Genomic DNA, 13,348 nt, shown 5'->3' with positions numbered 1-13,348 from the left:
GTATTTACCCCACTACATACTCAGTCAGTGTGCTTCCGCAATAAAAAATTTAAAAGTTTGAAAGTTGTCTTTTACAATAGCTTTTTAACAATGGTTAAAAAGAGGAGAAGGGCCCTATATGTATTACAGATGGTCATAGCCCCATAACCCTGGCTTATATGACAAAATGATTCTTATGTTTGTGTGTTCCCCTTTCTCTAATAACTTAGCACTTCTGGGATTGTTAATCAGTCCATAATTTCTTATAGTGCCCAGACTGGTATAAGGTGGTTTAAATAATCCCTGCAAACCATGATGTTGAACCATGGTTTGATATGCTATTCCAGTGATGGTGAACCTTTTAGAGACCGAGTGTCCAAACTGCAACCCAAAACCCACTTATTTATTGCAAAGTGCCATGTCCCTCTGGCTTTCTAGTAACAAACTCTAGCAAACTCTATGCTGGAGAGGGCTCTGAATGCCACCTCTGGCACGCGTGCCATGGGTTCGCCATCGCTGTGCTATTCCTAGGAATCACTAAAATCATGCCTTCTGGTTCAGAGGTCACAAGAAACAATGGAAAAGATGAAATAATCAATACAAGGAGAGGGGAGAATCCTGTGAATGTGGTGATAAATTGTACATTATTGTACTAAGTTTGCATTGTCTGAATAGGCCCAGTAGGAGAAGGCATGCATGAGGTGGTTGGATGGCTGGACGCAACAAGATGAGCAGGGAGATAGCAAACGTTTATTTGCCAAATGATAATATATTTTAAAACATAATCCATATCCTGAGAAATATGCAGCTACAAGCAAATAAATAACTTAAAATCAGAATTGCTGTAGTTGTGTTCATCTGTTACAGCAACAACAATTATTTATATAGCACTGTAGATTTACACAGCACTGTACACACAAACAATAAAATAGATAAAGTAAACCTGCCCATGGCATACAATCTAAGAAATAATAGCATAATACATATAAATAATACATAACAATACAGGAAAGGGTACAATAAGGTAAAGCAGGGAACAAATTAAAAATGTCAGATAACAAATAATAGTCACGCAATGCCTGGGAACGCTTCTCTGAACAAGATGGTCTTCAACTTGAAACTAGTTCAAGAAGTGATGACCCGTGCTTCTCGTGGGGGAAGGAGATTCCAGGAGTGAGGGGCAGCAAGTGAAAAGGGAAGAATCTGGGACGGGGCAGAGAAAATCCTAGGCTGAGACAGCAGACCTTGACTACTAGAACGGAGGGCCTGAGCGGGAAGGTGAGAAGAAAGAAGGTCTGATAAGGAGTGGCCAGCCCATGGAGGGCTTTAAAAGCCAGCAACAGGAGCTTATACTGAATATAGAAGGGGAAGGGGAGACAGTGAAGGGATGGTAATAAAGAAGAGATATAGTCAGAGCGGTGGGCGGATGTGATAATGTGTGCAGCTGAATGCTGGACAGAAATTAAAGGACAGAGGTGAGAGAGGGGAAACCCTGCCAGAAGAAGGTTACAATAATCTAGTTGTGAGACGACCAGAGCGTGGACCAGAGTCTTGGCAGTAGAGGCCGAAAGAAATGGACGGATTTTACAAAACAGATTTTTTGTTCATTCAAGCCCACTTCATCAGCTGTACTCCAACTGATAAAAAAGCAACTGACTTTCCTTGACAGGCACATCTGTATTGTTAAGTTTAAGTAATGTTATCATTGTCAAAAGTGAACAACTGAAAGGAAATTTCCATTGTTATGTTTTTGTGCAAGGTGTGCTCTACATAACTAATTAGGGTGGGGTGGGTTTTTAAAACATCTAAAGATTTTTCTTTTTTATTACTTAGGCAAGACATGAGTTAAGCTTATATTTACTTGGGCTGCTGGTGAAACATTTCATGTCCACCCAAGTGCTCTAACTTGTTTGTGAACATTTTGAGAACTGGTTAGGGTGGATTAAATGATTATAGGTCTACAGACTTGCTCAGCTAAAACTGTTTCCATACGAAACAATTTAGCACCCGGGTTAATATGGGCAGGCTGAAGTTGTGTTCCTATCCTTTTTCCAGGGTGTTAACTTCCTGTTTTAAAGGGAAAAATGGTTAAATACTTTTACTCTCTAGGGTGGAAAATCTTGGATCTGGAAACATTGCCTGCCGTTGCTTAAAAAAACCTTGAAGATGGATACATTTATTACACTGTTATTCTAACCAAAAATAGATTTCAGTTTCTGAAACAGGAGTTCTTCTTTTAGTTTTATGTTCAGAGGAGCCACTTGGTTAACAGAATAATATGGGTTGGTATACTTCCAGTTTTATGAATTCTCAAATGAGAGTTTCTGGTATCTGTTCTGTGTGAGGGGAGGAAGTGCATAACCCTTAAGATCCTGCAGGAACTTCCCATTAATTTGCAGTCAAATGAGATCTGTATGAAACTAGACTTAAAAAAAAAAACCCACCAACATAAGCTGTTGCATATAGTACAACCCACAGTGGATTCAAGTTTGGCAAAGTACTTACTTGTAAAGTGCTTCTATTTTTGTAACCATTGCACTACCAACCTTTGACATTAATCCCCCCCTCCCAAGTTATTGAAGAGAATTTTTCCAAATCGTAGGATCTATCACCATAGAAGCAGTGTGGATGGAGTAATGGATTATTGTAAAGTTGTTTTTCTTTCTTAAGGGTTATCAAAAATGCGAGCCCTGGGCAGAGACCACATATTCTGGAGCCTTGGCATCTGTCTATAGATATTAGTCGCCAGTGCCTGTACTAAGAACTTTCCTGGTTCACAGCCACTACACTTACCTGCTTTTTATTTATAATTTTGGTTACCATTATTCTTTGGAGCTAAAGTGTTTACTTTTGTGATTTTTCTCTACTGTGTTTTATAGTCGGGAAGTACCTTGTACCATTATTGAAATCTCACAGTGTCTTGGAATAATTCTGTGGATGTGTCCTGACTAAATATGTATGTTCTTCCTCAGATCCAAACATTTAATGTTGAAGCACCATGCCAGACTGTAGAAGATTTAACCAGTGGAGTTGTGATGGCTCAAGTACTTCAGAAGATGTAAGAGAACATTTTGTACATCACTGTAAATAACTCATTTTATTCAGATTTCTTAGACTCCTCTACCCCTGCAAAAAAAAAAAAAAGAACCCAAAAGGCAAAAGCAAATGGTATTGTTTTTATTTTATCTTAAGTACACTTGGTAGTCAATAGTACATTTCATTTCATGCTAAAATGTCCATGTTTTTGATCATAGAAAACAACTAAAAATGTCAGTGTTCCTTCACAGAACAAAGATTCAATTTGGAAGGGTGTTTATCTTAACGGAAGTATTTTGACTACATCAGTTTAACAGTAAGCTAAATAACTATGCCTGGTAGTCTTTTTAAAAAATACGGTAATTATAGAGTAAAAATAATATTTAAGGTATCTTCTGCTATAACATACAGAAGTAAAGAAAAAGATAGATGAAAATTTGAAACAACCTGCAGTTTGACCCAGGAGAAAGCAATAGAAGGGAAGAATGGGCTTCTTATCCCCTTGATGCCAGTTATGCAAAACATCCATAATAAAGATAGATCTGCGTGTTCAGTAAACTATGCTGTAGGGAAAGAATCACAGGATTGGTGTGACTTGAGTGTCTGTACTGCAGTTGTACTCTACCTCCATTTAGCTACTCTTCCAAAATAGCGTGGGTAATGACTTCCTTTATTGAAGGCAGTGTTTGACTCTCAGTGTCATGGCTCTGTCAAGGCAATGTTGGAGAAAGTGCTGTTGCTTGCGTAATGCGCATTCTGTTACAAACAGAGAGGCTCTGTTTCCTGCAGTATTATGTCTAGTTGTTTTGAGGACATTAAATTGCTTGAGGATGGCTAAATAGTTCATCTTCTATGTTTTATGATGGGGTCTTATCATAAGCAGCTTTGCATAAAGTCTAAAATCAAAAGAGAGGGGGGGGGAATCTAATACTAACAAGTTGAGTCTTGCTTATCTTAAATGTTTGGGACCAGAAGTGTTTTGGATATTGGATTTTTTCAGATTTTGGAATATTTGCGCGCGCGCGCACACACACACACACACACATATATAGTGGAATATCTTGAAGACAGTCTAAACATGAAATTCACTGATGTCTTGTATACACTTTGTAAGCATAGCCTGAAGGTAATTTTAAATATAATATTTTTAATAATCTTGTTCATAAAACTAGAGTTGTGTACATTGAACCCTCAGAAAGCAAAGGTGTTACTATTTCAGCAAACCATGTGAACAGTTTTGGACGTTGGGGTTCCAGATAAGGGATACTCAACCTGTAGACTGTGATGGTTCTGCAACGTAATCCCTATGTGTGAGATCCTTTAAAATGCTTTGTCATCTCAAACTGCATTGAATCACTCAGTGTTCCCTTGCTTGCAAGGATGACTGGTGCCTTTGTGATAAGCAGTTGCAGACTTCCACTGACACCATTTTGCTAAATATGCAGTTGGATACCTAAATAAAGGGGCAGAGAAGTCACAGATGAAGGCTCCGTTGGTCACACTGTGCTTTCCCCTGTGATCACATGGATGAGGTATAATTGAATAAGACTGAAAAATGGAAGTATGCAGGGTGTAGATGAGAAAGAAGAAGAGTGAAAGGAAGCAGGGGCCAGTGTAAAATAAAAAGGAACAAACCTGCTTAGGAAGGGAAGGTACAGTTACCATATATTCATCCACTCAGTAAAAGTGTGGGTTTAGGGCCATCGTTCTATTCACAAATCCACCATTTCCTAGACATATGTACATTTGGACAAGAATGCAAAGTTTACTAACCCAGTCTGGGAATATGCTTTCTCTGCACTATTCCATAAATGCAAATCAAGCTAGCCCATTCACTCTTTAAGCTAGCCAAACCAGTCAGGGGAGTTGTTTGTTCCTGACATCTGATCTGTGATCTCTGTTTCAGCCATCCAGTTACTCATCACTGAAAACAGAGCTATGCCTCACTAATTGTAACTTAGATTATGAACAGCCTTGTGCTGATATTTTATTAGTCAAAAAATAAATTACAGCTTTGAGTTCTAATTACAAATTAGAGAGTGGTGTGTGAAATTGGAAGAGCTTCTTGGTCCTTGAAAATCAAGTTAAAAGCATTCACTCACAGACAACCATATCAGGTCACAGAATGTAGGTCTAATTGTTGAGCAGCCACACTGATTTAGAAGGATACCATTACACTTTCTGTTTATTTTTCTTCCTTTCCTGGGGATATGGCAGATGTGAGGATGAAGCATCTCTTTCAGTTTCTCTCAACTGCTGCTAAGTTTGTTTCCTTCCTCTTCCATGTGCAAAGCTGCTTCTTCCCCACAGTTCCTTTTGCTCACCGCACAAAGCAATATCTTCCTGCTGTTCAACAATCCAGTCTGCATCCTTCACTTTAAGAATATATTCCTTGCAAATGCATCCAGTCAATAAGTTTCCATGCCACTTCACTCCAACTGCAAGTGGATTTCTTAAGAACAAGAAGTTACTCTGTGAATTGATTAACTGAATGGATGGTAAAAGGCTGATCTAATTTCAAATTTACTTTTTATTTCCCTCACTCTGTTCTCCCGTTTTCCAGCCCAACTTGTAGACAAATCTTTCTTTCACTTTCCGTACCACAATTGTTGTTGTGTACCTTCAAGTCATTTCTGATATATGACCCACCTTAAGGAAAATGAATGATCGGGTTTTCTTGGCAAATTTAGTTCAGTGGAGGTTTGCCTTGACTTCCTCTGAGGCTGAGAGAATGTGACTTTCCCGAGGTCACTCTTTGTGGATTCCCATGGCTGAATGAGGATTTGAAACCTGGGCTCCCAGTGTTACACTCAGATACTACACTCTGCTAACTCTCCACACCAGAGAGACCCCCTCCAAAGGAACCCCTCCCTCCCCAAATTTGTTTTGATATCTGGAGGCAAGAATTCTTTAGAAACAACATCAGACCTGGTTTTGACAACAGCCACTTCAGGAAATTGATTTTTTTAAAAGGAAAAGACTGTCTCATAGCCTTTTTCTTTTGCCTTGGACTTGAAAACAGATGCCTGGCTGTAGCTTTTCAAGGAACTGAGGGCAATGTTCAGTTTGCAGAAAGAAAATTGCAGAGGATTTTGGCTTATAGAGAACAGTCTATTCTGTGCTGTTTGCATCTCTCCTTCATTCTGTTTCAGAGATAGGCTGCAACTTGGGTGGAAAATAAAATAAAACATTGTTCATTGTTTTCAGAGGCATTTTTACTTGCTACTTAGTAGAAATTACTTTAGGTTATTTTGTTGACCCATAAACAAATGTGATTATTCTAGTTGTTGATATATGCCTTTATTGTCTTTAGAAGTGGAGTAGGGAAACACCCACCTGCCCACCCTCTGCCAAAATGCACTGCCATGCAAATAATCGGACATCTATATGTTGGATAATGCATAGCCTTCCATATACTACTGTAAAAACATTGATTCTTATGTTTGAAGACTTTTTCACTCCCCCTCCCACCAAATAAGACAAATATGTTCGAATTGCACATGGCCGGATCACTTCTACTCTCATTCTACCAAGATAATTTTCATCATGTAGACTGGCCATTAGTCAAGAGGCAAGCAAGATTTTTCTAAGCAAAAGAGAGTGACCAGGAGATTGGTAACTCCAACTATCCCATTTCTAGGAGTAGAAAGGTATGACACAAGGAAGGTGGGTGTTAGACCAGTAATTTGTGACCTGTTTGCCAGAGTGTATTAGTGTGCCAATAGAAATAAATGTTAAAAAGCCTTCTTTGAGCCTGCAACTGCAGAAAAGGCTGCTTGATATGTTTCTGAATAAGACAGTGGTTTGATCTTGCCCCATGCTGACACACGGATCAATGGTTGATGTAAAAATAAGACAGCAGGATGGGACTCTTCAGTGTGTGGGTTTTTTTCCAAAGTTTATACCATCCAAAAGTGAACCTTTCCCAGTGTGAGTGAAGTGTGCTTCTGATTTTAATTAAAGAGAAAAGGATACCTCTGCTTCTGGAAGTTGGAGAGGCCCTCTTAGAGAATAAAGTTGAAGTGAAAATCTCAATGTTCATTTTCCTTGCAGTCAGTCTGTTAATCTCTTTCACTCTTTCACCTCAACCTTTCTAAACTGGTGAGCATATTTGGAATTATGAGAAGGTGTCACGGGAATCACCACCAAATGGCTGCTAGGGGCATTGCCCACTCTCGAAACAGCAACCATGGTGTGTATAGTCAGTCACAGAACACCATACAAAGGAAAACTGTGAGGCTAAAAGGTAACCAGCCCAAGAACTGAGTGCAAGTTAGTGGGTGGCATAGTGTGTTCTAAAGCAAAGTGCTGTATAACGCAGCATCTTCCCAGTTCACCCTCTACGGTACAGTATATACTTGACTATAAATCAACCTAACGTAAAAGTCGAGGTCATCTTTTGGGGCCAAAATTGTGGATTTTTATATGACCTGTGGATAAGTTGAGGGTCAGACTTAAGGAGGCAGCTCGGCTGGGGAGAGGCTAAAGAAGTAATATTGACCCATTTTTAAACTAAATTTCTCAATTTATACACGAGTATATACGGTACATATGGACCAGCAGGGGGGCCAGGAATGTCCTAAGAAAAGAAAATGAATATAGTACCTGTATGACGGTAAGCTAAGTGTTTGGCTGTCATCCAGTGTTTGAACATGGCGCCTTGTTGAATATTGTCAAAAGTGGCCATGACTGCCATATTGGAAATTCTTGTGCATAATCCCTTGTGCATAGGATTTTACTTCCATAGAGAGAGAAAATTAAGAATGCCTATTTGATACAGTTTCGTTAACCAGTTGCATAGAGTTTCATTCTGCACAGTGGGCCCTTCATATTCACTGGGGTTTGGTTCCAGGACCCCCCATGAATACCAAAATCCATGACAATCCCACCCCCCAATCCTAACTCTAAATGTTCAACTACCAAAAGCTTTAAGGTAAAACTAGAAGATTTAAAATGTTTTTGTTTACTTCTGGAAGGTTTAGTGGACCTCGGTATGTCATTTCACATGTGCATATTGTTAGTTCTGAATAAAATAATTGGCTCAAATTTGTTAAAGTGCTGCTTCTTTTGCTTATTTGTTTGTTTGTATTAATGGTGTAGCACCCTATCCCATTTCTTCCATGTTGTTTCTGCCTCTGGTATTAAATTTTCCCCAAAAGAAGTAATGTTCAGGAACACACATTCTTCATTAGCTGAAGTACACGTGTATTCGTAATCTCCCCAAAAGAATATAAACATTTTGGATAGATTCTGAAATTTATGTATCTATCCTACATAATGCAGAAATAATCCAGTTTGAGACTGGTTTAACTACCCTGGCAGTCTGGGAACTGTAGTTTTGTGAGACATTCAGCCTTCTCTGTCAGATAGCTTTGTCAGAGAAGTTTATAAGTGTTTCACCATAAGTTGTGGGAGGAGAGAGAGCTGAAGCTACTTTTCAAGAAGTACAAGTCTGACTGAAGTAGTTGCATAGTACTTCGAATTCTGTCCATTGTTTCTAAATTTTCTTATTGATATTGATAGTAAAGTGTGAAGGTACTCAAATGCAGTATGCTGTCCTTTTCTAATAATTGCACAGTTAATGGAATGAAACAGGAAGGCTTTTGAAACTTAAAAATGCATGATTTTTAAAGAGAGTTTTTATGACACTGTTTCACTTTATTTATAGCCCTCCTTTCCATAGATCAAGGCGGGTTACAGTCACATAATACACTACACAATAAAAACAATAATAAAATACGTTAAAACTACAGATAACAACATCCAAGCTAGCACAAAAATACAACAGCAGTGAAGGGAGAGCAGAAATTACATTGGGGATGCTAGGGGAAAGCCTGCTGGAAAAGGAAGGTTTTTAACCCCTTCCTAAATAGGTCGAGGGAGGTGGCCGAGCGGAGCTCGCCGGGAAGCGAGTTCCAGAGCTGTGGGGCCGAGATGGAAAAGGCCCTCTGTGATGTTGTTGAATATTTTGCATCTGGAACTCTCAATAATTGCTTCCCAGCCGACCTGAGTGTGCGGGGCGGATTATATAGAGAGAGGTGGTCCTCCAAGTACCCTGGACCCAAGCCATTTAGGGCTTTATAGGTGATAACCAACACCTTGTATTGCGCTTGGAAGCGAATGGGCAGCCAATGTAGATCTTTAAGGACAGGTGTTATATGACTGGCCCTGGAGGATCCAGTGACCAGTCTTGCTGCCATGTTCTGAACCAGTTGTAGTTTCCGAGTATGGTACAAGGGTTGTCCCATGTAGAGCGCATTACAGAAATCCAGCCGAGAGGTTACCAGAGCATGTACCACCGTTTTAAAGTCCCCCCGGCCCAGGTAGGGTCGCAGCTGGCGGATCAGCTGAAGCTGATAACAGGTGCTCCTGACCGTCGCATCTACCTGAGATGTAAGGTGGAGCGACGAGTCCAGGAGCACCCCCAGACTGCGAACGGAGTCCTTCAAGGGGAGCGTGACCCCATTTAGGACAGGTGGACAAACATCCATCCCCGGGCCCGGGCAACCTATCACGAGCACTTCCGTTTTCTCTGGATTCAAACTGAGTCTGTTTTCCCTCATCCAGCCCATTACCGACTCCAGACAGGCGTCTAGAGGAGAGATGCCATCCCTGGTCACTGCATCAGTCGGAGACACAGAGAAACATATTTGGGTGTCAGCAGCGTACTGATAACACCGCGCCCCATGTCTCCGGATGATCTCTCCCGGCGGTTTCATGTAAATGTTGAATAGCATGGGGGACAGAATGGCTCCTTGAGGGACACCAGATGTAAGTGCCCTCTTATCGGAGCACATGTCCCCCAGCTGCACCATCTGGAATCTGCCTGAGAGGTAGGAACGGAACCACTGGAGCGCAGTGCCCCCGATTCCTAACTCCCCCAGGCGTTCCAGAAGGATACCATGGTCAATGGTATTGAAAGCCGCTGAGATGTCTAAGAGCACTAACAGGGACACGCTACCCCTGTCCATGCCCAGACGGAGATCATCGACGAGGGCGACCATGGCAGTCTCAACTCCATAGCCCGCCCGGAACCCGGTTTGAAATGGGTCCAGAAAATCAGTATCATCCAAGACCGATTGAAGCTGGATTGCAACTGCCCTCTCGATCACCTTCCCCAAGAAAGGTAATAGCGAAACAGGCCGATAATTATTATGCATCAGGGGGTCTAGGGAGGGCTTTTTTAGCAGCGGTTTTACTATGGCCAATTTTAAGCTGGATGGAAAACACCCTTCCCTGAGTGATGCATTAATTATGCGGTGCAACATGGTGGTTACAACCGCTCCCCCCTGAGCCGCTAGCCACGAGGGACAGGGATCGAGAGAGCAAGTTGTCTTCCTAACACTTCTAAGGATCTTGTCCACTTCCTCAGTACTTACAGACTCAAAATGATCCAGTACAATTGAGTCCACGGAAGCTCTGGAGACCTCTACTCTGGTTCCTGAACAAATACTGGCGCCGAGATCAGCCCTTATCTGGGAGGTTTTATCCATGAAGAAGTTGTTAAATTCGTTGCAGCAGGCCTTAGATGGTTCCAAAATAGAGTTCAGGGAGGAGGGGAGCTGAGTAAGCTCCCTCACTACCCTGAACAGCTCTGCCGGACGTGACTCCGCGGATGCAATACGCGCAGCATAGAACGAGTTCTTTGCTGCGCTTATCGCCACTCCGTAGTCCTCCAAAAGAGAATCTAGGAGTGCCTTGTCGGATATGTCCTGATGTCTCCGCCATTTGCGCTCTAGTCGTCGCAGAACCCGCTTCCTTGTCCTGAGATCTTCTGTGTACCAGGGCTGGTTTTTGGAAGCAGGCCTTAGAGGACGCTTGAGAGCGATACTGTGTATAGCCCTGGAGAGATCAGTGTCCCAGATGGTAGTCAGGGCGATGTTTAAGGATATCATTGCTGATCTTGTAATTGAGTAATGCATGATTGCTGAGGAATCCCCAGCATTCTTTGGAAAATAGTTTGAAATCCATTGCTGTAGGCAATAGAGAAATTATAGGATGTTAATTAAGAATCTAATGCTTTCGGATGAAATTTAAATGTTTAATACACAATACATAGTATGTATTCCTGGAAATAGGAAAAAGTGCAGAATAGTTTTAAGCAGTAGTTGTTCGGTTTAAGTTAGAATCTGCAAGTGTGTTTGGCAAAATATTGTTCAACATATTGCTCTTTTTCCCTCCAGAGATCCAACATACTTTGATGAAAACTGGTTAAACAGAATCAAAACAGAAGTAGGAGACAATTGGAGGCTGAAGGTATTTTAATTGCCTAATTATATTGTTTGTCATTTAAGTCACTAAGCATTTCAATTTATATGTGTATGTGGGGTTTTAGCCTGCTCCTATTGAAGGGCCAGGGAGGGCTAAAGATTTAAATAATAATAATAATAATAATAATAATAATAATAATAATAATAATAATTTGAATTAAAGATCAAGATGAATTAAACACATAGTAATTAATTCCTTCTTAACTTTTCTATGTTCTGAAGATCTTTTCTCCCTAACAATGCCATTTCATATTTCATCTATTCTCTGCCTAGAATTGGTTTTCTGTGGCATTTCAGTGTAATTCACTCATATTGCATTTCTATTAATTTGAGGGTTTAATGGAGGGGAGTGCACCTTCAGAATGTTTCTGTGGTCCTCAGTCCTCTTGACACCCCAGTTCTTCCTGTGAGGTCTTAGACAGAAAACTGAGCCCAAAAACTGCTGTAGAGGCTTACTATGGGTTTATTGAAGCTGTATTGAGGCCAGTGCCAAAATTTTCTCATTTCTTCAACTAGACTGAAATCTGTTTGGTGTCTTAAAAGTCCTTTCTCATCTGCCAAACAGGCCCAAATAGAATAATATTCCTTCTTTGCCTAAAGAGGCAGATATTTTAGACATCGTGATATGTGGTGCTGGACTTGGTTGTACTTCCCAATTTCTTCCACAAACAGTTTTATACTGTATTCTACTGATGTGAAGCCCTGAGGGAAAAACACCTGGAAAATGCAGAGTAAATATTTCTCTTGTGTTTGGAATGGTGAAAGAGAAAAATGTATTTCCTTCAGGCCTTCATTTCAAAGTATAATCAAAGGCTCCTTTCTCAACCATGGTTCTTGAGGCTAAAGCCATACAGAACCAAATATTATCTATCAAAATGGCATGTCTTTTCCAGTAGTGCTTGGTTTTTGCCATCAGTAGGATCCAGATGAGGTTTTGAAAACGTTATAGTCAATGTTGACAATGTTGTCTGTAGAAGAATCACATTCCTAAGATGTTTCTACTTTGTTGGTTAATAGGGATAGCCTATGGTGGTTAACTGTTACTCAGTTATACAACTGTAATCTTTATTCTTCCTTTTTTTTAAGATCAGGTATTTCTAGTTTAAATTTTTTCTGTTGGCATACTAGTGGCTTAATATCCTGTCCTGTGATTTAATTAGAAGAATTTAGTTCATTGTGTCAATTGCATTATGAGTTAGAAGCAAAGTAGAGGTTGGTTGTCATAGTTATACACAAGTTATTTCCATAGTTTCATACAAGTTATTTCCACGCTCTGCATCAACAACTGGAGGCCTAAATGCCAAATTTCTTTTCCCCAATCCAAACACCCTGTTGGGACCCAATTGCCAACTAAGAAGAAGCATCTCTGTTGTGTGGAGATGGTCCTTTCTTGCCACCTTCCATTTCCCCCATTAAGTGGCTATTTCATTTTTTATTTTTTATTTTTTTGCTGACTATCTCGGTGTACCATAGGCACAAAGACTGAATTAATCTTCTTTATGTTTACAGTGGATTTTTGCAGAAGGGTAAGATCAAAATTCCTTTCCACTGGAGTATTTTTCACCCATTGGAGTCTAACCTGGTGATCTGGAGCTTCCCCTTCGAATCCCAGATTTCTCTTGGCCACTTAAATCAAGCAGTGGGAAGGACTGCTGCACTTATAAATGTCATCTTTCCACATTTATTGATTTTAAAAGTCTCAAAAGTGCTTGCTGAAATCTTTGCTTAATTGTTGTATTGTTGTCACAGATGACATAATACACTATTAATTGCTTTTTTGTTTGCCTCTGAATGATCTGGCCTTGTGGTGATTGATCTACAGAATTCCTGATGGTTCTTGTCCACATGCCCTAAATGTCTCTGTTCTTGTAAGAGATCATGTAAAAGCAGCTCGAAAGAGAAATGTTACTGATAATGGAAATACGTTTTTAATGTCTGGCCATCCTTTAACAAAATAAAAGTGCATAGCTCAGGTAGATGCTTCTGTTCCTTGTATGTTCCAAAAGTGACTTGTAAACATTCACTTGTATATTTGAGGGTATTTAAGTAGGCAATTTAAGGTT

The 13,348-nt window shown here is 40.3% G+C and overlaps 1 protein-coding gene across 1 annotated transcript in view; it reads left to right on the top strand.

The window, feature by feature from the left end:
- The window catches only part of HOOK3 (hook microtubule tethering protein 3), a 73,132-nt gene that overhangs the window by 11,386 nt on the left and 48,398 nt on the right, over window positions 1-13,348 (top strand). Inside the window, exons 2-3 of the mRNA XM_089488661.1 lie at window positions 2,952-3,037; window positions 11,199-11,271. Coding sequence (XP_089344787.1) covers window positions 2,952-3,037; window positions 11,199-11,271 — 159 coding nt within the window. The remainder of the gene's footprint in view (window positions 1-2,951; window positions 3,038-11,198; window positions 11,272-13,348) is intronic.

The sequence above is a fragment of the Sceloporus occidentalis genome, unplaced genomic scaffold, assembly GCF_023333645.1.
Source record: "Sceloporus occidentalis isolate IW3139 unplaced genomic scaffold, rSceOcc1.0.p SCAF_1, whole genome shotgun sequence".
Taxonomy (NCBI): Eukaryota; Metazoa; Chordata; class Lepidosauria; order Squamata; family Phrynosomatidae; genus Sceloporus; species Sceloporus occidentalis.
Note: the sequence above shows the minus strand (reverse complement) of the source record. Positions and strands in the feature narration are given on the sequence as shown.